This window comes from Hemicordylus capensis, chromosome 4, assembly GCF_027244095.1.
Source record: "Hemicordylus capensis ecotype Gifberg chromosome 4, rHemCap1.1.pri, whole genome shotgun sequence".
Lineage (NCBI taxonomy): Eukaryota > Metazoa > Chordata > Lepidosauria > Squamata > Cordylidae > Hemicordylus > Hemicordylus capensis.
In genome coordinates this window covers 128,945-152,798 of record NC_069660.1, presented here as the reverse complement: position 1 = coordinate 152,798, position 23,854 = coordinate 128,945, and the positions used below count along the sequence as shown (strand labels likewise).

The window sequence follows — 23,854 nt, the reverse complement described above, 5'->3', positions numbered from 1 at the left end:
TTGCAAAAACAAACTTTGGTAGAGTGGTAAGGCCTATAAGCATGGGGTGGAGAAACAAAAGCTGCAATTTTTCTATAAACGAGCAATTTTACTTTGTAATTTGTTCACTCAAAAGTTGCTTCACAAGTTTAGTATATATAAAGCAAAACCATAAACCAAAGAGCATAGGGAACTACCAAATGTGGGCAAAAATTGTTGGAAGTTAAGGACTTTGCGCTGTCTTTTGTCTCAGACAGTGGAGGACAGACTAGTGAGTCAGAGGGCTAGAGGGTCAAGACATTGGTCATCCCTTCTCTACTGCTCTGACACTATCCCTTTGGATATGTAGATTGCTAATCTCAGGGACTAACTTCCTTCCTCTTCTCTCTTCCATACCTGCCCTTCTACCTTGCAACATGGCAAGCCTCTCTCCCTGCACTATGTGTGCAGAGAAGATGCAGAATCCATCTGCATCCAGCTAGATAGATAGATTAGAGATCCTAACTCCTCACTTTCCTATCTAGAATGGAGTTCCTTAATAAATGCCTTATATATTGATTTGAAACTATGAATTGGGTCCAAGTTACTTTACTCTCAGCATACACGCATGCCTAAGTAGATTCCGCTGTGTTGTGCCTCTGTGCACTCTGCTATAATGAGAAAGGGATTCTCTCACCACAGAGAATTTCCAACAAAAATAAAGCCACTAACCCGACTCTCACTGACTTAGAGTCCTTGATGAACAGCTTTAGCAACTCTTAGATCCTTGATGTGATCCCAGTGTATTCACACTACTGGGATACGTGCCTGTGCAGGAGCCCATTCAGGAAGATTCCAAAGCTTCGTGTGGTGTTCCCAACTCCACCCACGGCGCATATGCGTCCGTCAGAGGGTGGGCGGAGCAGTGCTCTCAGCTCCTTACTGACCGCCGACTAGTAGTCCTTTCTGACGCCTCGGCAGGTTCTTCTGCTTTGGCTGGGGTTTGCCGCCTCATCTATTTGTATAAGTGGGAGAAAGTTTTTCTGAATATTTTTCTTGTGAGAGATTATAGAGGTTATCATTGCCAGCTTTGTTGAGAATTTTCATGACAGACAGAAAGAAAAATATGTTTAAGAGGTGCGGGAAATGTAACACCGCATTCCCCTCTTCAGATTGGCGCTTCTTGTGTCTTCTCTGGTTAGGAGAAGAACATAACATGGAGAATTGTAAGATCTGTCGAGTTTTCTAAACAAACTCATATAATTAGGCTTTTGAGGCTCAGAGATGCCATTTATAATTTGGCACTAAAACCTCAACTCTCGGTGTCGAGCTCGTCAGCTGCACCAATGTCAACTGACTGCTCCTTCAACATCAAAGGCACCAGTTCCATCTGCAAAGTCCTCCGAGGATACAACGAAGTCAGTGCCTACCCCTAATGGGGATACCCGGAGTCCCAGATCCAGTCGTCCTTCAACTCTGATGCTGGCGCCAAAGGAGAAAGTGCTGAAAGCCCTCTTCCCCGACTGAAAAGACATGCCGATTCCTTATCTACCACTTCAACATCAGCCACCCCAAGAAAACAAAGTTGGACTCGACATTGAAGCCCTCGACGTTGAAACTTTTGGCACTGGGGAAATCTTCGAAATCCAAGCTCTGAAACCTGCATCAGCACCTTCGCAACCAAAGGAAGTACTGATATCGAGCAAGCTGAAGTTGGGAAACATGTTGCTGTCCTTGATACCAGAATTTGCTATACCGAAGCTGAAAAGCATACCTATAAAAGAACCACAACATGAGGGGATGCTGACCTTTGATTCCCTAATGACCAGATGCTTGCTGTTGGTAATGACAAAGTCCCTCCATGTAATATCTTGGCTCTGCCTTCAATGTGACCGTGTCTCAGGGTGTTTATCCATTTTCTCCATCACATTCCAGTGTCATCAACCTCAATGATACTGATTATGTTGTTGAAGTCCTGAGGACCCTGTCTTTTTCTCCCATCACACATAGCCATCTGATGGAAGATGAGACATAATTTAATGAAGTGGAAAACTGAGAATCCCTGGAGTGCACACTCATATACTCCTATGCACTCTACTACATCCCAATGGCACCACTAAGAAGGGGGCGACTGTGCTTTTTGCAAACTGCAAAATTGCAAACTTTCCATAGTCCAATTGGGCTATGCCATACAATTTCATACCCTCCCCTGGTTCATGGGTATACGATCCACCACTCCTACCCCCGCTCTTCAGTCGGAAGTGGTGTAGAGATGCAATAGAACCCGTCCCACCAAACCTCCAGGGGGGCAGGTTCTATTCCAGATATTTCTAAGCGCTGAAGGACAGAGGAATTCACCCTATCTTGGACCTTCAAGCACTCAACGAATTTGTAAAGACAACCAAATTCCACATGATTGCCATTGCATCCATGATTCAGCTCCTCGTGGGAAACCGATGGTTTGTCACCATTGATTTAAAGGATGCTTACTTCCATGTCAGAAACCATCCAAAACTCAGGAAGTACTTTCATTTTACAGTAGGCCCTCGAGTCTACCAATACAAAATCCTACTCTTTGGACTCTCCACCACCTCGAGAGTGTTCACCAAAATGATGGCTGTGGTGATTGCTCATCTTTGTCGCCTTGGTCTGGAGGTATACTCATAATTGGACAACTGGCTTTTGACAGCCCAGTCCAAGGACAAACTGGAGCAGGATTTAAAGACCCTTCTGCTCACCCTTGAAGACTTGGGCATCTAGGTGAACTACAAAAGGTGACCAAACAGAAGGTTTTCCTTCTAGAGGAACGGATGCTCAAGCTGCTGCATTATGTAAACTTGGCCCTTGCAACCCCTACAAGGACTGCACAACAGGTACAAATTTTACTGGGCCTCATGGCCTCTTGTACCAGTGCAATTGCCCATGTGAAACTATGCATGCGCCCTCTACAATTTTGATTTTTTAGAAATTTCAGTCTCATTTATGGCTCCCCAAAGCAACTTATGTGGATAGCACAAGATGTTTGAAACTTTCTCCTATGGTGGTCCTTTCGGAGAAACATGAACTTCCAACCACATTTTCCGCAGGTGGTTGTAACTTCGGATGCTTCCAATGAAGTCTAGGGAGCCCATTGCCTAACTTACAAAGTGAATGGGTCTTGGACTGGCACTCAGAAACAACTCCACATAAATGTGCTAGAGCTGTTGGGGTGTTTCCTGGGTTTGAAGACCTTCAGGCCGATGTTACAGGGCAAATAGTGCAACTTGTCATGGACAACACCACAGATTGTATATGAACAATTGGGGATACCATTTCATGCCCCCTATGTGGACAAAAAGGAATGATTGTCGATGTAGTGCCGGATGATGGGCCCCTCAGGTTGGATGGTACTCAACATGCTACTGAGGAAGAGCTCAGTACCGATCTCTCAGAATACTGATGGTGTTTATGACGCGGTTAGACTAAAGCCTTTTGGACATCTAGCAGCTGATGTTGCCATGTGGGAAAAGAAAATCCAAAGCTGCAAAGACAGAATTACAATGGGAACATGGAATGTAAGAAGCAGGAATATGGGAAAGCTCGACAGTGAAAGATGAAATGAATCAACTACAGATTGACATCTTGGGCATGAGTGAATTAAAATGGACTGGAATGGGACACTTTCAGTCAGAAAACCATATTGTTTACTACTCAGGACAGGAAAAACAAAGAAGGAATGGTGTTGCTTTCATAGTCAGGAAGGATAGAGCAATGACAGTACTTGGGTACAATGCAGTCAGTGACAATGGGTAAAATGCAGTCTAATATCAGTTGGATTTTGTGGACAACCCTTTAACATGACAGTTCTTCAAGTCTATGCCCCAACGACTGATGCAGAAGAAGAGGAAGATGATGAGTTTTATGCACAAGTTAAGTCTCAAATTGACAGAACATGCAAGCAAGATGTGATGCTGGTGGTTGGAGACGGGAATGGCAAAGTTGGAAAAGGTAAGGAGGAAAACACAGTCAGACTGTATGGCCTAGGAAACAGAAATGAAGCAGGAGAACGACTTGTTAATTTCTGCCAAGCCAGTGATTGGCTGACAACCTGCGCTAACATCAACCTGCGCTAACATCACTAACATATTCTTCAAACAACAAAACGGCACCAGTATGCATGGACATCACCAGATGGAGTACACAGAAATTAAATTGATTACATTATTGCAAAGGAGGTGGAAGAGCTTAGTTATAACAGCAGACATGGCTGGAGGCCGATTGTGGAACAGATCACGGACTGCTCATATGCAAGTTCCAAGTCAAGCTAAAGCAAATAAATAAAGCTATACAGCTACCACGATATGATCTTGAGAATATACCCACCATTTTCAAGGAGAACATCAGGAACTGCTTTGAAGTTCTGAACCTCATTGATAGGGAACCCAAGGAACTGTGGAGTGAAATCAGAGAAGTTCTTAAAAGGATGAATGTGACAAGAGACTGCCAAAGACCAACAAGCAGAAGAAAGCCAAATTGGATGTCAGAACATACGGTGGAAATTGCGCAGAAGAGGAGAGAAGCCAAAGTCAAGAAAGAGAAAGACCTCAGGAAGGCACTTAATAGGGAATTTCAGAAAGCTGTTAGAAGAGACAAGGAGCAGTACTACAATGACATCTGTAAAGACCTAGAGGATGGAAATAGACACAGGAAAACAAGACGGGTTTTCCAAAAGATCTCTGAACTCAGAGGGAGGTTCCAACCTTGAATTGACATGTTAAGGGATGCCGAAAGACAGATAGTAACTGATTCAGAGAAGATCAAACAGAGATGGAAGTAGTATACTGAAAATCTGTACAGCAGGGACATCAACATACAAGATACTCTAGTACGGGAAGATGAAGTTAGATTAGGACTTTGGTCATTACCAAGTCGGAAGGCTATAGGAATTGATGGAATAGCTACAGAAATATGGCAGGCAACAGAAGAAGAATAAGTCAAGACTCTATCCAAACTATGCCAGCAAATTTGGAAAACAATACAGTGGCCAACAGATTGGAAGAGGTCAGTCTACATACCCATACCAAAAAAAGGAGACTTAACAGATTGCGCAAACCATTACACAATATCCTTAATTTCACATGCTAGCAAAATAATGCTCTGGATCATCCAACGCAGATTAGAGCCCTATGTGGAAAGGGAAATGCTGGATGTTCAAGCTGGTTTCAGAAATGGTTGAGGAACCAGAGACATAATTGCTGATGTACGCTGGATAATTGAGAAAGCCGAAGAATACCAGAAATAAGTCAATATGTGCTTTATTGACTACAGAAAAGCCTTTGATTGTGTCAACCATGTCAAATTGTGGAATATCCTTAGGAAAATCAGCATCCCAGAACATCTCATTGTTCTCATGAGAAATCTATACACAGGACAGGAAGCGACAGTCCAGATGGAACATATTAAAACAGACTGTTTCCAGGTCGGCAAAGGAGTAAGACAAGGCTGTATACTTTCTTCTTCTTTATTCAATTTATATGCTGAACATATACTGAGAGAAGACAGATCGGGAAAAGATGAGGGTGGTTTTAAAGCTAGAGGAAGAAGCAGCAATAACTTGCGCTACGCTGATGACACCACTCTGATAGCTGAGAATGCGGATGATCTGCAAACTCTAGTAATGAAAGTCAAGGAGCACAGTGAAAAAATGGCACTACGACTAAATGTCAAGAAGACTAAACTAATGACAGTGGGTACTCAGAATTGACAATGAAGACATTGAAGTGGTGGATAGCTTCTGCCTTTTAAGATCTACCTTTAACAGTATATGATTCAGCAGTCAAGAAATATACCACTGACTAGCACTTGGTAGGGTTGCAATGAAGGCCTTGGAAAGGATATTTAGATGATGTTTTTTATTTAGAAAAAAGACGATTGCGGGGAGACATGATAGAGGTCTATAAAATCATGCATGGGATGGAGGAAGTGGATAGAGAGAAATTCTTCTCCCTCTCCCATAACACTAGAACCAGGGGTCATCCCATGAAACTGATTGCCAGGAAATCTAGGACCAGGAAACGGAAGTACTTTTTCACACAACGCATAATCAACTTAAGAACATAAGAACAGCCCTGCTGGATCAGGCCCAAGGCCCATCTAGTCCAGCATCCTGTTTCGCACAGTGGCCCACCAGATGCCGCTGGAAGCCACAGACAGGAGTTGAGGGTGTTCCCTCTCTCCTGCCATTACTCCCCTGCACCTGGTACTCAGAGCCATCCTGCCTTTGAGGCTGGAGGTGGCCCACAGCCCTCCGACTAGTAGCCATTGATAGACCTCTCCTCCATGAAGTCATCCAAACCTCTCCATGAAGTCATCCAAACCCTAACCCTAACCGGCTCTCTTAAAGCCATCCAGGTTGTTGGCTGTCACCACATCCTGTGGCAGAGAGTTCCACAAGTGGAAACGCGTTGTATGGAAAAGTACTTCCGTTTGTTGGTCCTAGACCTCCTGGCAATCAATTTCATGGAGTGACCCCTGGTTCTAGTGTTGTGTGAGAGGGAAAAGAATTTCTCTCTCTCCACTTTCTCCACACCATGCATGATTTTATAGACCTCTATCATGTCTCCCCACAGTTGTCTTTTTTCTAAACTAAAAAGCCCCAGGTGTTGTAGTCTTGTCTCATAACAAAGGTGCTCTAGGCCCCTGATCATCTTGGTTGCCCTCTTCTGTACCTTCTCCAGTTCAACAATGTCCTTTTTAAGATGTGGTGACCAGAATTGTACGCCGTACTCCAAGTGTGGTCGCACCATAGTTTTGTATAAGGGTACAAAGGTACAAAGATTAGAATCGTCTAGACACTGGTTTTTCCTCTGACACGCTATGGATGCGAAAGCAGGATTCATTCATTCATTCATTTATTTATTTATTTAACTAACTAACTAACTTATATACCGCCCAAACTTTCGTCTCTGGGCAGTTAACAATGACATAAAAACAATTAAAACAAATATAAAATGTTAAAACAGTTTAACAATTTAAAAACAGTATAAAACTTTGAAGAAGCAAGATAAAAAAAGCATTGACACTTTTGTACTTTGGTGCTGGAGAAGACTTTTGAGGATACCATGGACAGCCAAGAAAACAAACCAATGGATCATAGAACAAATCAGTGTAGAATTTTCACTCGAGGCACAGATGACCAGGCTCAAACTATCATCCTTCAGACACATTACGCCAAGATCCAGCTCCTTGAGAATTCCATAATGCTGGGGAAAGTTGAAGGAAAGAGAAGAAGAGGACGGCCAGCAGTAAGTTGGATGGCCTGGATTACGATAGCAACGAATTGCACCACTGAGAGACCTTCAAGGCCAAGTTGAAGATAGATCATCCTGGAGAGAATCCATCTCTGTGGTTGCTAAGAGTTGACACCGACTTGACGGCACTTAATCAGTCAATCAGTACTGCCTGAAACTTACATCTCTGGGTGGTTTACAATAAAACAATACAAACAAAAAGATTAAAAATATTACAATAATTTAAAATTTAAAACAGTTAATCAATAATCAAATATGGCCTAGTGTTGAAACTGTGGGAGTGGTGATTTCTACTTGGAATTCATCCTGTTGCTATCCACATCAAAGGGGTCAACAATGTGGAAGCTGATTCATTGAGCCACACACTGCATCATTCAGACGCGCACGAATGGAGCATGTCCATGACCTACTTGTTCTTCATCTTCCATACATGGGGATTCCCACAAATGGACCTATTCGCGTCAGAGGAGAATGCAAGATCCAATCTGTTCTGTTCAAGGGCACACATAGGCGCCAACTCCTTGGGGTGACGGCTTCCTTGTTCCATGGAACGAGACCCTATATTATCTATTTCCACCCCTTCCTTTGATCCTGCATGTCCTCAACAGGATCATCTATCTGGGGACGGATTGCATTCTGATCACCTCGGATTGGCCACATCAAGCATGGTATTCTACCATGTTGAGATTTTCCAGGGGCAGATCCTGAACCTTACCGGCCGTTCTGGACCTGCTGTCCATGCATCACAGGCGAGTGTTACACCCTGATGTCAAGATGCTAAAACTCACCATGTAGAGAATCAAGCCACTGAGCCCAGCAACCAACCGTTAGAGGAGATCCTCTTTAATGAAAAGACACCCTCTAGAAGCAAAACCTACGCGGCAAAGTGGCAGTGCTTCATGCTTTATGCAGAAGTGCACTTCTTCTCGCCCACAAGAGCTACCATATTGCAAGTATTGACATAGTGTCTAGCCTGAAATTGGCTGGTCTCTCTAATGCATCTATTAAGATCCATCTTGCCGCCATCTCCAGTTGTCATACGGGCATGGATGCCTCTACTGTTTTTCCCCACTCCCCCAAAATACAAGCACCTGGAGAACATGTATCCATATGTGCGGGCTCCAGCACCACAGTGCTCTCTTTCTCTGGTCCTAACAGGTCTCATGAGCAGTCCGTTCGAACCTATGGCTTCTGTTCATCTCCTGTTTCTGTCTATTAAAGCAGCTTTTTTCATAGTCATCACCTTGGCCAGAAGGGTGGGGAATTGTGTGCTCTTAGGTCTGTTTCTCCTTATGACAGATAAACTGGTTGCTTACCTGTATCCGATGATACTTAAGTGTTCCTAGGTATTGTCAGATTTCACAAAGACAAAGTAGTCATGTGTATGGACTTGTCCTTCATTCCTAAAATAAACACCAGTTTTCACATCAATTATCAGTCCAAGAAACTCTCCTCCTGTAGAAGCTTGCTAATCGCCCAGTGGTGTGAATGCACTGGGATTGCGTCAAGGATAAACAGGTTGCTTACCTGTATCAGATGATATTTAAGAAATCCTAGGTATTCACACTTCCCATCCTGCCTCCCCTCTTTCTTGGAGTTCGTGCTCTGGGCAACGTCTGTGTTTTTACTTAACTTCTCCAGTTCTTACGATGGTTGCTGAAGCCCAGTGGTCATCCAGGAACCGAGGAGAGTGGCACTCCGCCCGCCCTTTAACGGACGCATGTGTGCGGTGGGCGGAGTTGGGAGCGCTGCACAAAGCTTTGGAATCTTCCCGAACAGTTGCCTGCGCAGGCGTGTATCCCAGTGGTGTGAACACCTAGGGTCACTCAAGGATCATCTGTTACAGGTAAGCAACCTGTTTTTCTTTTCCCTCAATTTAGCCTCAAGTTCTGTTTGTTCCAGTTCTTAGTGATTCTCTCTCTGCAGAGATTTCACCTCTCTGACAGTGATTTTAACAGTTCTGTTAACTTGAATACTCTGATCTTGATTAACATTATTTATCTGCTTTCTTGTTGAGAGTTTCAGTTTTGCAGTCTGTGACTCTAGTCAGTGCGTCCAGAAGAACTGGGAGGAATCTCCTCCCACGAGTCTTGTCAAGACTTGCCTCGGTCATGGCTCAGCCCGTCGTTGCCCTCGCTCACTGTAGGGGGCGCTCTCGAACCGAACTATGAAAAGTCAGTGCCAGGCACGAGCCCCAGACATGGATCTTGGCAGCAGGCTAGAGCCGGAGGGAGTCCTGGAACTGGGGTCAGGGCCTGGGCTCTCTGGAATTGGAGCTTGCCAAAGGCAGGTAGAGCAGAGGGGGAGTGCCAGGCTGCTGAAGGCTGCCTTCTTAGGGCTCACCCTCTCAAGGCGGCAGGGGCAGGCTGGGCTCAGAGGTGATTAAGGGCTTGGGCTGCATCGGAGTGGTGTGGAGGCCACTCATTGTCCCCTTGGACCTCTCCAAGGTCCTGCAGACTGACCTTGCTTGGACTTGGTCTCGCCTCAAGGGCGGCCAAGACAGCACAGCCTCCTTGACATGATCCTGCCACGAGAACAGTTGGGTGGACTTAACCCACTGCAGATGCCCTCTCTTCTGCCAACAAGATGAAACCTTCATGGTGGCTACCCCTGGGCTTTTGTGTAGCCTTCTCTTGCCAAGGTCTGGATTCCAGGCCAATTATGTTGAGGGGGCTACTTTCCTGCCTGGGTCCACACACCCCAATTGTCCCCCCTGCTGGTCATACAGAAGCCTGAGGTCTCTGCTCTCTTCTGGCAGTTTTCAGCTGATGCCGAGAAGGTGGTACCTCTGCTGGAGGCCCCCCGTTACTTTGACCTGACTCTTTACAGCACTGGCCGCTTGGAGAAGGTAGGGAATCTAGGAAGCCGCCTTATACTGAGTCAGACCATTGGTCCATCTGGCTTGGTACTGTCTACACTGACAGGCAGCCGCTCTCCAAGGTTTCAGGTAGATGTCTCTCCCAGCCCTACCTGGACATGCCAGGGAGTGAACCGGGACCTTCAAGCAGATTGCCCCCAACCCCAACCCTAACCCGCCCCCTCCCCACAAAACAGCAATGATTAGGGACATAGGAGGCAGCCTTCTATCAAGTTGGACACCGCCCGGTCTGCACGCACTCCACCCTAAGGCGCTTCTCGAACCCTTGGTGGATCCAGGGGGGTTGGGGTGTGGGGCTGTGTCTGTGGCCTCTTCCCAGCTAGCTAATCTAGCCCCACCCCAAAGGACTACCTCTCGACATTGCTGTTCCTCTTCCATCTTCCCCCCGGCCCTCAAGTATTTGGAGTTGCTGCTGGCCCAGCTGTGGGAGGTGGTGGAGAAGCACATGGACCGTGAGGTGCTGGAGGCGGCTTCCCGGACTCTCCATGTGCTCTGCCGTCCAGAATTCACATTCTACCGCCGCGTGGATGTTGCTCGAAGCCGCCTTGTGGACCGCCTGGCAGACAGATTCCAGCAGGAGGCTTCTGAACTGCTCCAGGTGCCCTGAGCTAGAGAATGGAGCTGGGAGGGGCCCGTTCTCTGCTCTGGGTGTATATGAGCTGTGAACCACTCTGGGGGGTGAAGGGGCGGGGAGGCTGGTGAGTTGGCTTGCTTCTTAGGGGGCCAGGCCAGTAAAGTGTGCGTGACGTGCTCTTTTGCTTCCCCTCTCCTTGGCTTGCTTCCTGCTCAGGCTTCGTTTTTGGAGACCGACGAAGCGTACAGTGTGGCTGCTACTCTTAAGCGCATCGCCATCTTTCACAGGTGAGTCAGAAGCGGGGCGGTCCCGTCGCTCAGTATCCTAGACCCGGGAAAGGAAGCCCAGGGTCTTCCCAGGGATTCAGGCCAGCCCTGCTTCTGCTGGGTGGCTTGGAGGAGGAGGGGCGGAACCCCTCTTGTGACTGCCCTCTGGCCTTTTGCATTCAGCGCTCACGATCTGACCCCGTGGCACTTCTTTGATCCCTGCATCCGCCTCCTGCAGCACACAGTGGACACGGGCGAGATCCCGAAGCAGGTACGGACTGGGGTGTGGAGGAGGTGGACCTGGCCTCCCCAGTGCGTGCCGGATGCCTCGCTGCAGCTGAATGGGAGAGGTTGCAGAGTGGGAGCCCCTCTCCCTTTCTCCCCCATGCTCTGGGGGTTGAGAGTGGAGGCTTCGCACCCGGGCCCTGATGTGGGGAGGCAGAGGAAGGCGCGCCTACCACTGCAGGAGATGTGTGACCCCTACGTAGATAGTGGGGTTTGAAGAACCGCCACTGCTGCCAAGAGGGGGCAGCGGCGAGGCTGGAGAGATCGTGGGTAGCACTAGAAGCGCTGCTGCCCTGTCCATGAAGGTGGGAAGCAGGCAGGCTGGGGACACTTCTGGCGCTTCCGCCCGCTCTCTCCAAGCTTGCAGCAGCGGTGGCTCTGCAGGGCGCTCCACTTCCCCAAGAAGAGCACATCATGTCAGCCTGGGTGGGTGGAGTGGGGGGAGAGCTGGTTTTGTAGCAGCAAGCAGGAGTGGTGCCCGTTGCTGAGCAGGGTCCCCCTGGATTGCATACGAAGAGGAGACGGTATGTGTGAGCACCATAAGAGCCCTTCTGCTTGGGGCATGGGGCCACTCTGGAAAGAGCCCCTGCAGGTTTTTCCTATCCTGGCATCTCCATATAGGGCTGAGAGAGGTTCCTGCCTGCAACTTGGAAAAGCCGCTGCCAGGCTGTGTAGACAGTCCTGGGCGAGATGGACTTGTGGCCTGGCTCGGTAGAAGGCCGCTTCCTCTGTTCCAATGGGCAGTCTTGCCTTTTCTGCAGGTGGCTCTCTCTGCTATGACCTGCTCTCACTTCTCATTGCTTTGGGAACTGGCCCACCTCTCAGATGCCGCCTTCTCTGGGCCCAGCCCCAGCCAGGTAGGCAGTATTTGGGGGGTGGGGGTGAGAGGGGTGGGGGTCCCTCCTGCACCTTAATCTTTGTGATTTTACTCTACCCCAGGAGCAGCTGCTCAGCCTCAAGGAGAAAGTGTCTTCCTTTTGCGCCCTCTGTCAGAACTGCCTTGTTGATGTGGACCCAGACATCCAGGAGCAGGTGAGAAAGAGGGCAGACTTGAGCTCTGGGAGTTGTGGATGGTTTCTGCTTGCTTTCTCACACTCTAGAGACTGACATGAACACAACACACTAGAACCAGGGGTCATCCCATGAAATTGATTGCCAGGAAATTGAGGACCAGCAAGCGGAAGTACTTTTTCACACAATGCATCATCAACTTGTGGAATTCTGTGCCAGAAGATGTAGTGACAGCCAACAACCTGGATGGCTTGAAGAGGGGTTTGGATAATTTCATGGAGGAGAGGTCTGTCATCGGCCTCTAAATGCCAGTGGCAGGGAAGCAACAGCAGGAGAGAGGGCATGCCCTCAACTCCTGCCTGTAGGCTTCCAGCGGCATCTGGAGGGCCACTGTGTGAAACAGGATGCTGGACTAGATGGGCCTCCTTGGGCCTGATCCAGCAGGGCTGTTCTGATGTTCTAATAATCCCTTTCACTCCCTCATTGTCTCCCAGTGGTCCAACCCACCTCCCTGACAGGTTTCCTGCATCTGATGTACTTAAAGAAGTTTTTGTTATTCCCCTTGATGCTTTTAGCTATAAATGTTCCTCAAACTCTCTTTTCGCCTCCCTTATTGTCACCTTGCATTTCTTTTGCCAGAGTTTGTGTTCCTTTCTGTTTTCCTTCATTTGGACAGGTCTTCCAGTTTCGGAAGGGAGTAGTCTTCCCTTTTATGGCTTCCTTGATGTTACCTGTTCACAAACTCATGTCCAGCTGAGTTGTCTAGGGTTGTGAGAGGGCTACCCCCTCGAATTTAAACTTGGAGCCATTGATTACTCGCTGTGGCATTTTTAACAACCTTTTTGTGGATAAAATTTCTCACATTCGGGCTGAATTGGATCCCACTGTGATTGTAGAGTCTACTGTGGAGGTGACAAGAAACTCCTCTAATGGGATTAGATTGGATCATTTTCAGTTTGTGACTCCTGAGGAAGTGGACAAACTGCTTTGGACCAAGGAAGTCTAACACAGATATTTTGAATTTCAGAAGAGGAAACTTCTCCAAAATGAGGAGTATGGTGAAAAGAATGCTGAAAGGGAAAATCAGAAGAGTCACTTTGCTCCAGAGTGCATGGAGCATGGAGTTTACTCAAAACCACAATACTAAAAGCCCAGTTAGATTGTGTACCCAAAAGGAGGAAAGGTACCACTAAGTCCAGGAGGATGCCAGCATGGCTGACAGGTAACGTCAAGGAAGCCATTAAAGGGAAGAAGACTTCCTTCCGAAATTGTAAGGCCTGTCCAAATGAGGAGAACAGAAAGGAACACAAACTCTGGCAAAAAAAATGCAAGGTGACAATAAGGGAGACAAAAAGAGAGTTTGAGGAACATTTAGCTAAAAGTATCAAGAGGAATAACAAAAACTTCTTTAAATACATCAGAAGCAGGAAACTTGCCAGAGAGGCGGTTGGACCATTAGACAAAGAGGGAGTGAAAGGGATTATTAAGGAGGATATGGAAGTTGCAGAGAAGCTAAATGAGTTCTTTGTGTCCATTTTCACAGTAGTTCGGATACTGAGCATATACCTGTTCCTGAACCAGGCTTTTTAGGGATGGAGGCTAAAGAGCTGAGTCAGATGAAATTGACATGATGATCTAAATTGTCTGGAAAAACTGAAAAACTAACAAATCACCAGGGCCAGATGGCATCCATCCAAGAGTCCTCAAAGAACTCAGATGTGAAATTGCCAGCTTCCTTCCTAAAATATATAACTTATCCTTGCAATCGGGCTCTGTACCAGAGGACTGAAGAGTGGCCTCCTTGGGCCTGATCCAGCAGGACTGTTCTTCTGTTTTTATGACTGTGTGACCTACAGCCTGTTCTCTTGACCTTGCCCAACTTGGCTTATCTCATCTGATACTTCTATTATCATAGAGGGTCTGGTAAATATTATAAATGCTTCTCTGAGGGAGGTCAGGATGCCTTCTTGTCTTGAAGCTATTAGACCACTTTTATTATTAATCCCTGCTAACTGGGCAAAGAGGCACCTTTTTAATGTAGTGATTAGCAGGGGGAGAGTAACTGGCCCTCTCCACCCCCAGCACAGGACCTCCAGTGACAGTTGCTTGTGTTGATCTTATTTTTCTTTTTAGATTGTGAGCCCTTCAGGGACAGGGATCCATCTTGTTTGTTTGTTATTTCTTTATGTAAACCACTTTGGAAACTTCTGTTTAAAAGCAGCATATGAATTTTTTGTTTTGTTTTGAAGAAACCTGCACTGGATCCCTTGGAGTTAGCTAATTACAGTCCTGTTTCTAACTTTCCATGGTTGGGCAAGGTGATTGAGCGGGTGGTGGCCTCTCAGCTCCAGGCAGTTTTGGGCAATGCAGATTGAAACCAACTTTCGTGTGGGCTATGGGGTTGAGACTGCCTTGGTCGGCCTGATGGATGATCTCCAATTGGCTTTCGACAGAGGGAGTGTGACTCTGCTTATCCTCTTGGATCTCTCGGCGGCTTTTGATACCATCGACCATAGTATCCTTCTGGACTGCCTGAGAGAGCTGGGATTGGGTGGCACTGTTTTACAGTGCCACCCTACCTCTCTGGTAGATTCCAGATGGTGTCGCTTGGAGACTGTTGCTCTGCAAAGCAAGAACTGAAGTATGCAGTTCCACAAGTCTCCATACTGTCTTCCAATGCTCTTTAACATCTACATGAAACCGCCGGGAGAGATCATCAGGAGGTTTGGTGCTGGGTGTTATCAATATGATGATGACACCCAGATTTGCTTCTGCATGTCGACCTCATCAGGAAATGGCATATCTTCCCTAAATGCCTGCTTTGAGGCAGTAATGGGCTGGATGAGGGAGAACAAACTGAGGTTGAATCCAAATAAGACGGAAGTACTGACTGTGAGGGGGTTAGAACCCAAGAGATCTTTTAGATCTGCCTGTTCTGGATGGGGTTACACTCACCCTGAAAGATCAGGTACGTAACTTGGGAGTGCTCCTGGACCCAAAGCTCTCCCTGGTTTCTCAGGTTGAGGCTGTGGCCAGGAGGTCTTTTTATCAGCTTTGGCTGGTACATCAGCTGTGTCGATTTATAGAGGTGAATGAACTTAAAACAGTGATACATATGCTGGTGACTTCCAGACTTGACTACTGTAATGCACTTTATGTGGGGCTGCCTTTGTACGTAGTCCAGAAACTACAATTGGTACAGAATGCGGCAGCCAGATTGGTCTCTGGGACAACATGAAGGGACCATATAACACTGGTTTTGAAAGAACTGCACAGGTTGCCGATATGTTTCCGGGTGAAATATAAAGTGCTGGTTATTACCTATAAAGCCCTTAACGGCTTGGATCCAGGCTATTTAAAAGAGTACCTCCTTTGTCATGAACCCTCCTGCCTTTTATGATCTGCTGGAGAGGTCCAGTTGCTGTTGCCGCTGGCTTGTCTGGTGGTGACTCAAGACTGGGCTTTCTCTGTGGCTGCCCCAGGGCTTTGGAATATGCTCCCTGCTGAAATAAATCATCTCCTTCTCTGTTTGTTTTCAGGAAGACCCTTAAGACTTTCCTGTTCTCGCAAGCTTTTAATTAGAATTTTAATAATTTGTTTTATATTAATAGTGTCATATGTATTTTAACCTGTGATTTTTAATGTTGGGATTGGTACACTGCCTAGAGGTTTACATATCAGGCGGTATAAAAATATGATAAATAAATTGGGGGAGGCCGCTGTGGGAAAGAGGATCCTGGACCAGATGGGTTGTTCTTATGAAACTCTTCTTAGCCATATGATTTCCCATTGGGCCAAGAAGGTCCCAAAGCCTACACAGCCCAAGTGGAAAGGTGTCACAACTGCCTCTTCCAAAAAAGTGGCCTCCAAGCAGTTTGCACAGGATGCAGCCACTAGAGGGAGGCAGCTGGCTGTTGGGACTCCACTGCCAATTGAGTCCTGTGCAGGAAGGGCCTCTTCCTGTCTCCCTGTGCCTGCCTGACACAGCCAGAGCCAAGCACAGATGACAGCCTTGAGTCCTGCTGCTGTTCTGCCCCCTTTGTTCACAAGAACAGCATAAGGGCTCCGGTCTTGCGCTGGTCCCCTCTCCTGCTCTGGGCAGCATCAGAGGAACTTTCCCCTCGTGCTCCCGTGAGCATGGAAATGGGGCTGCTAATGCTTCTCCTTCATAGCCCTGACACTGAGGAAAGCGAGCCCTCCGCGCTCTGCATCCATACCCAGCACCCCCTTCTGCTGCTGAGGCTTGATCCTGGCCTGCCACCGGTGTCATCTGAAAGGGAGTTCCAGCGAAAGGGACTGCAGAGTTGCCATGCCTGCTGGATTTTAAGCATCTTCTCACCCAGATTGCTGAACCCACCCAGATTTACCCGGATTTCAGCTTTCATTTAATAATAATAGTTTTTTAAAGGCTAAGCTCTAGCCCTTGTAGAAGCAGAGTTATGGAGCAAAACATGCAGTCACTATTCTGCTCAGAAATTATTTTCCAGCCAGTTTACCTAATATGAACATTAGGCCTGTGGATTTGGAAAGCTAGAATATGGCAGTCATCTGAGAGAGCAGACGACCTCTGGACAGAGGGGGGAAGAAGAGGAGGGGAAAGGCCCTGGAGGGTTTTTGAGGGGAAGGGCAGGAAGCTCGGGCTGGCAGTCAATGCAGGGAGCATGCAGGAAGGTCTTTGCTGGACATGGCAGCCACTAGACACAGAGACCCTGAGAGGGGATCCTGGTCTTGGTAGTGATGCAGAGGAGTCGGCGGGGGGGGGGCGGAGAGGAACACAGAGGAGGTGTGATGATACTAGAGTGGCCCCCTGGAGCCCAGGGGTGGGGTGGGGTTCCTTGGGCTTGGTGTCCCTGCTTTTTGTCCCCTCAGGTTAGCTCTCAGCCACCCACCTACTTCATGATAATGCCCTTCTACAAAATGATGGTGCGGCCACACCTGGAGTACTGTGTGCAATTCTGCTCACCACATCTAAAAAAACGGACATTGTAGAACTGGGAAGGGTGCAGAAGAGGGCCACCAAGATAATCAGGGGCCTAGAAGAGCACCTTCCTTATGAGGCAGGGCTACATAGGAACATAGGAAGCTGCCATTTACTGAGTCAGACCCTTGGTCTATCTAGCTCAGTATTGTCTTCACAAACTGGCAGCGGCTTCTCCAAGGCTGCAGGCAGGAATCTCTCTCAGCCCTATCTTGGAGAAGCCAGGGAGGGAACTTGAAACCTTCTGCTCTTCCCAAAGTGGCTTTATCCCCTGAGGGGAAGATCTTGCAGTGCTCACACATCAAGTCTCCCATTCATATGCAACCAGGGCAGACCCTGCTTAGTTAAGGGGACAAGTCATGCTTGCTACCACAAGACCAGTCTCCTCTCAACACCTACAACACCTGGGGCTATTTAGTTTAGAAAAAAGACGTCTGCGGGGAGACATGATAGAGGTCTATAAAATCATGCATGGTGTGGAGAAAGTGGAGAGAGAGAAGTTCTTATCCCTCTCCCATAACACTAGAACCAGGGGTCATCCCATGAAATTGGTTGCCAGGAAATCTAGGACCAACAAACCGAAGTACTTTTTCACACAACACATAATCCACTTGTGGAATTCTTTGCCACAAGATGTGGTGACAGCCAGCTCAACTCCTGCGTGTGGCTTCCAGCAGCATCTGGTGGGCCACTGTGCAAAACAGGATGCTGGACTAGATGGGCCTTCTTGGGCCTGATCCAGTAGGGCTGTTCTTATGCCTCTTTATTCCCCGCCAGGCCTTTGTGCTTCTGAGTGATCTGCTCCTGATCTTTGGCCCGCAGCTCGCCCGAGGAGGACAGGCAGTGCTGCTGCAGGGGTTGGTGATTCAGGCGGAGCCTGCACTGCAGTCCCAGCTCTCCGGCTTCCTCGTGGACCATGTCTTCAACCATGCCCAGGCTCCAGGTGGGAATGCCGGGGTCCAAAGAGGGAAGCTCCCCTGCAATTGGCTCCCTGGGGGTGGCAGGCACAGTGCCCGTTAGGCCAGGCAGCGGCTGGCAGGGGGTGGGTGGGGGCTACTCCTCCCCCTCCCCCCACTGTTGTTGCCCTCTGACCTCAGACACGGAGGAGGACGAGGAGCGCCAGATTGAGCAGCTGCACCAGCGCCGCAACCTGCTGGCTGGCTTCTGCAAACTTGTGGTCTACGGAGTCCTGGAGCTGAGCACCGCTTCGGATGTCTTCAAGCACTATGCCAAGGTGGGTGAGGCTTGGGGGGGCCCTGAAGACTCCTCCCTGGGCTCCTGTTTCCAGGGAGGGGCGTGTCTTGGCAGCCCACTTCTCTTGCAGGGCCCAGGAACTCCAAGGCCTCAAGCCTTCACAGCTCAGCTTCCTGGGGCTTCCCCTTGTCTCATGCTGGGCAACAGTCGGCTGTTGCAGTTGTGCCACTTGGTTTTCTTGCCATGGCTGGAGCTGGCACTTGCTGCTGCTGCTTCTCTAAGTCTAGTCCTGAAGCGCCCTGAGCCATTTTGGGAAGGGCGGTATGTACATCCAATCAGTAAATAGTCTAGGGCTTTGTTGGTTGCTGTTGGCATCCCTGGTGGTGATGGTGGTGGTGCCCCCTTGCAGCCTCTGCCCACCTGCCAGCCTCGCTTGCTCACGCACCAACCTCTCCCACTGCTCCAGAGAGCAAGGCCAATGAGAAGCCTTTTCACTAACGGGAGTATTGAAGCCCCCTCTCCCTCAGACAAGATTGTATCCGAGGATCATGGGTTATCACGACCTACTGCTCCTAGACGAGGCCAATCAGAAAAGATCTTGCTAGCAGAAGGGAGGGACAACCCCCTCAGTCGATTGCCCTGTCTCGCTCCAAGCAGGTGCCTTTTTCTCTTTGCTCCAACCTCTCCTTGTTCCCTTCAGTTCTCCCTTGTTTGTCGGGGGCTAGTCAGGATATCGGTGAGGAGAACGTCCTAGCGCGCCGCTCACGATCTTTTCTGCATTCGTGGCGGGTATTGGAGGGCTATGGAGGTTCAAGTGTCATGCTGTGAGAGGGAGGCTTCTCCTTCCCTCTCTGAGGACTCAGTGGCACTGGCGACGTGCCGCGCTGAGTGGGCTGCGGTTACCTCACCCGCGCCCAAGTCTCAGCCCCCCAAGGCAAAGAAGACGAAAAAGCTCTAGAAGGAGCAAAAAGCGGTGGCGTACGCGGCCAAGCGCATCACACCGCAAGCGGCTGCAGTTCCCCAGCCAGAGGTCGTTGGCCACGCCGAGGGGGAAGCAGGTGGGGGAGTCCACTCTCCGCCGCCGCTGCAAGGGGGAAGTTCGGCCCTCGTTGGTCTGCCAGCGTCCGGGAACTCCCAGGTAGGAACGCTGGGGTCGAGGGAACGCTGGGGTCCCCGAGGGATGGGGTCCCCTGCGTAATGTGGATGACAAGAAGTGTGATGCTTCGCTGCACCGGTCCCACGAGGCCCCTGCGCTCGCTGTAAGAGCTTCTGTAGCCTCCTCTATATTTGCTCGGGCTTCTGTCCTGTGGGTGAGGGAGCTTCTACACCTGGTCCCGCCGGAACTGGTGGCTCTTAGACAGGGGCTCAACAAGTTGGGCAAGGTTTCCACCTTTATCGCCGATAGTTCCCTTGATACAGTCCAATTGTCTGCCCGGGCCATGGCTTCTGACATCACCGTCAGGAGGCACCTGAGGCTCAAGAACTGGAAGGTAGATCAGAAGTCGAGAAGTAGTTTAGCCAATTCTTCCTTTAAGGGAGGTAAGCTATTCGGTGAAGCGTTGGAACCGGTACTGATTGAGACTAAGGACAGGAAGAAAGCTATGCCTTCCTCAGTGCAGCGTCAGGATCGCAGATCCTTTTCAACTGCCTCTTCTTCTTCTTCCTATTCCTCCTCTGGCAGCTTTGGGAATAGGGGGTTTCGGTCTAATTTTTGTCCCCGCCAGGGCAAGCAGGACAAACCCTCCTGGTCCAGGGCCCAGGGTTTTGCACGGGACCGTCCCCAACAGAAGTGTCAGCAGTCAGGCCAGTACGCGAAGTCTGGCTTCAAACGTGCCGCTCCACAATGACTCCGGGGAGGGACGGCAGGTGGGCGGTCAGCTGGGTTTCTTCGCTCAGCAGTGGTCCAGGACGTGTACAGACGCCTGGGTTCGACGCACCATCTCCCTGGGTTACAGACTGGAGTTTCTGTCTCACCCTCCCAATCGATTCCTGTCCTCACCTCAGTCACATAATCTGCACAAGTCATCCCTGATGGTCAAGGCCATTCTCCACCTGCTCAACATCAAGGCTATCAAGCGGGTTCCTCCAGAGGAAGTGGGACTTGGAGTCTATTCTATTCTCTTCTTGGTGCCAAAAAAGAACTCTGAATGGAGGGCCATCCTGGATTTGAAGTTTGTCAATCGCTTCCTCAAGGGGAGAAGGTTTCGGATGGAAACCCTTCGTTCTATCCTAACGGCTCTTCAGGAAGGGGATTTCCTTGCCTCTATAGATCTCAAGGAGGCTTATCTCCATGTTCCCATTCATCCGCTGGACAGGAGATTTCTGCGGTTCGCCTTCGCGGGGGTACATTATCAGTACCGGGCCCTCCCCTTCGGTCTCTCCACTGCGCCGCGGGTGTTCACCAAGATCATGGTGGTACTCATGGCGCACTTGAGGACCAAGGGGATACATCTTTATCCGTATTTGGACGACCTTTTAATAAGGTCGCCATCTTGGGAAAAGGTGCAGTCGGATGTCAAGGAGACCCTGGCGGTCTTGGCAGCTCATGGGTTTCTTGTAAACTTCAAAAAGAGCTCCCTTGTTCCTCAGACCAGGATTCAACACTTGGGGGCGATCATCGACTCATCTCAGGGGACGGTTCACCTGACCAACGAACGCAGACAGAAACTGTACACTGTTTGCCACGGCCTGCTGAGTCGTCCTCAGTCGAGCGTTCTTTTTCTGTCACAGTTACAGGGTCTGATGGTCTCCTCGATCGGGATCGTGCCTTGGGCACGTTTCTACTCTCGTTCCCTACAGTGGCTTCTTCTCCCTGTCCAGGACCTGGTCACCAACAGGTCAAGACTCAGGGTACACCTGACCCATCAGGTAGTCTGTCCCTCCGGTGGTGGACGTCCTGGGCCCTTTACGAAGGGGTAAGTTTTCTGCCAGTAGACCGTGTCGTGGTCACGACCGATGCCAGTCTCGTGGGTTGGGGAGTTCATTGCAGACGCCAGGTGGCTCAGGGTCAATGGTCAGAAAGGGAGCGGCGTCAGTCCATCAATTGGCTGGAACTCCAGGCCATTTGGCTGGCTCTTGTGCAGTTTCTTCCCGAGATTCGCGGTCGGCACGTCCTGGTCCACACCGACAACGCCACTGCCAAGGTGCACCTCAACCGCCAGGGGGGGACGAAGTCTTGGGCGTTGATGCGCGAGGCCGAGCTTCTGCTGAGTTGGGGGGAAAGGAATCTGTGTTCTCTGGAAGCCGATCACGTCAGCGGGGTGGACAACACTCTGGCAGACTGGTTGAGCCGGTCTCAGTTGGATCAGGGGAATGGATTCTGGATGATCAGGTATTCAGGGAGATTGTTCACCGGTTCGGTGTTCCCCTGGTCGATCTTTTTGCAGTTCCAACCAACGCCAAGGTGCCCAGATTCTTCTCGAGGTATCCCTCTCCGGGGGCGGAGGAGGTCGATGCTCTGCTGTCTCCCTGGCCTCGGGGTCTTCTGTATGCCTTCCCTCCGTTTGCTGTGCTGTCTCGGACGGTACGAAGGATCAGGCACCAGAAGGCGGAGATCATCCTCGTGGCCCCACGTTGGCCACGACGACCGTGGTTTTCGGACCTGGTTGCTTTTTCAACAGAGCCTCCTCTTCCCTTGGGGAATTGGGCCCATCTTCTTCATCAGGGGCCTGTTTTTCATCCAGACCCAGAGTAGATCAATCTTCACGCCTGGAGATTGAGCGGGGCTCCTTAGTGCTTTGTGGTTATCCCTCCGAAGTCCAGGATACCATCATGGCTTCTAGGCGGCCTTCCACGGCCCATGTCTATCAATCAACGTGGCAGGCGTTTTCGCGGTGGTGCCAGGAGTCTGGGGCAGACCCTCTGACAGCTTCTGTAGCACAGGTTTGGGGGTTTTTGCAGATGGGGTTAGACAAAGGCCTTCGTCCCAATACTCTGTGTCACCAGATGTTTGCTATTGCGTCCGTCTTGCACGTTCCAGGTCTTTCTTCCATGGCCGGGCATCCTCATATACAGCGTTTCCTGAAAGGGGCGGCTGTCTTGAAGCTCCCTCGTGTTCACCGTTTTCCCATTTGGGATCTCAATCTTTTACTCAGGGTCATGACTAAGGCCCCTTTTGAGCCACTGCATACTGTATCCTTACCCTGAAGGTCTTGTTTCTGGTAGCCATCACGTCGGCCCGCTGTGTATCCGATCTGGGCGCTCTGTCAGTCAGAAGGGAGTTGTGTCTGGTTTTTCCTGACCATGTGGTGCTTCGTACAGATCCAACTTACCTTCCCAAAGTGAATTCGGTGTTTCACAGGGTGCAGGAGCTGATGCTTCCTTTTTTTTGTCCCAGCCCTTCTTCCCCTAAGGAGAGGGACTGGCACAAATTAGATGTCTGTCGTGCTATTCGCATCTGTCTAAGGCGAACCAAACCTTTTAGGGTTTCTGAGTCCTTTTTCGTTTCTTTTCATGCCTGTTCAATGGGAAGGAAGGTCTCCAATTCTTCCTTATTATGCTGGATCTGTCAGTCCATTCAGCTTGCATACGCTACGGCAGGGGAGGTTGCGCCTGAGGGCATTACTGCTCACTCTACTCGTAGCGCAGCGTCTTCCGCGGCACTATCCACCTTGGCCCCTCTGGCGGACATTTGTAGGGCTGCCACCTGGGCCTCCCTCTCAACCTTTGTAAAACATTAAAAAATACACGATTGGGCCTCTGCAGACGCATCCTTTGGCCGACGTGTATTACAGAGGGTAGTTCCTTCCTAGGATCAGACCTTCTGTTTTGGCCTCCCACAATTGGTAACAGCTTGGGTATGTCCCATGATCCTCAGATACAATCCTCATCTGAGGGAGAATGAATCGTTGGCACTTACCTGAATGGTCATTCTCCTCAGACGTATGGATTGTATCCAACCCACCCGATTTTGTGTCTGATCCTATTCCCCACTTTTATCCGTCTACCACTGTCCCCTGTATTTCTGTGGGGTGGTGTTTTACTACTCTGCAGGATGCTCTTCTCGAAGGGGTTATTCAGAGTTAGGCTTGGAACATGTGCTGTTCATCTCTTTTTGCTGTTTTCCCTTTTTTCTTGGGGGGAAATTGTTCATTGTGTTTCAGCTTCCTGTCTATGTGTGTACGCTGTCTGCTGTTCTTGTTCTACGGTGTTTTTGTTCTAGACCTTATGGAGCATCGAAGCGCTGTGTTATCGACTGAGGGGGTGAGGGGGTTGTCCCTCCCTTCTGCTAGCAAGATCTTTAATGATTGGCCCTGTCTCAGAGCAGTAGGTCGTGATAACCCATGATCCTCGGATACAATCCATACGTCTGAGGAGAATGACCATTCAGGTAAGTGCCAACGATTCATTTTCATGTTTGTTTCCTGCCTGTTTTGGGAACAGCTCTCGCGCAATTCTCCTCTTCTTGAGGCCTGCCTCTCC

General features: G+C 49.3%; 1 protein-coding gene across 3 annotated transcripts in view; it reads left to right on the top strand.

Moving 5' to 3' along the window:
• Positions 1-23,854, top strand: part of STAG3 (stromal antigen 3) — an 80,939-nt gene that overhangs the window by 37,376 nt on the left and 19,709 nt on the right. The window contains exons 17-24 of one of the 3 annotated variants that reach the window (XM_053243813.1): positions 10,006-10,095; positions 10,523-10,723; positions 10,916-10,986; positions 11,149-11,236; positions 12,012-12,107; positions 12,190-12,282; positions 18,062-18,182; positions 18,337-18,473. In XM_053243813.1, coding sequence (XP_053099788.1) covers positions 10,006-10,095; positions 10,523-10,723; positions 10,916-10,986; positions 11,149-11,236; positions 12,012-12,107; positions 12,190-12,282; positions 18,062-18,182; positions 18,337-18,473 — 897 coding nt within the window. Of the gene's footprint in view, positions 1-10,005; positions 10,096-10,522; positions 10,724-10,915; positions 10,987-11,148; positions 11,237-12,011; positions 12,108-12,189; positions 12,283-18,016; positions 18,183-18,336; positions 18,474-23,854 lie in introns of all 3 variants that reach the window. The other 2 variants (XM_053243812.1, XM_053243814.1) reach the window with 2 other exon arrangements.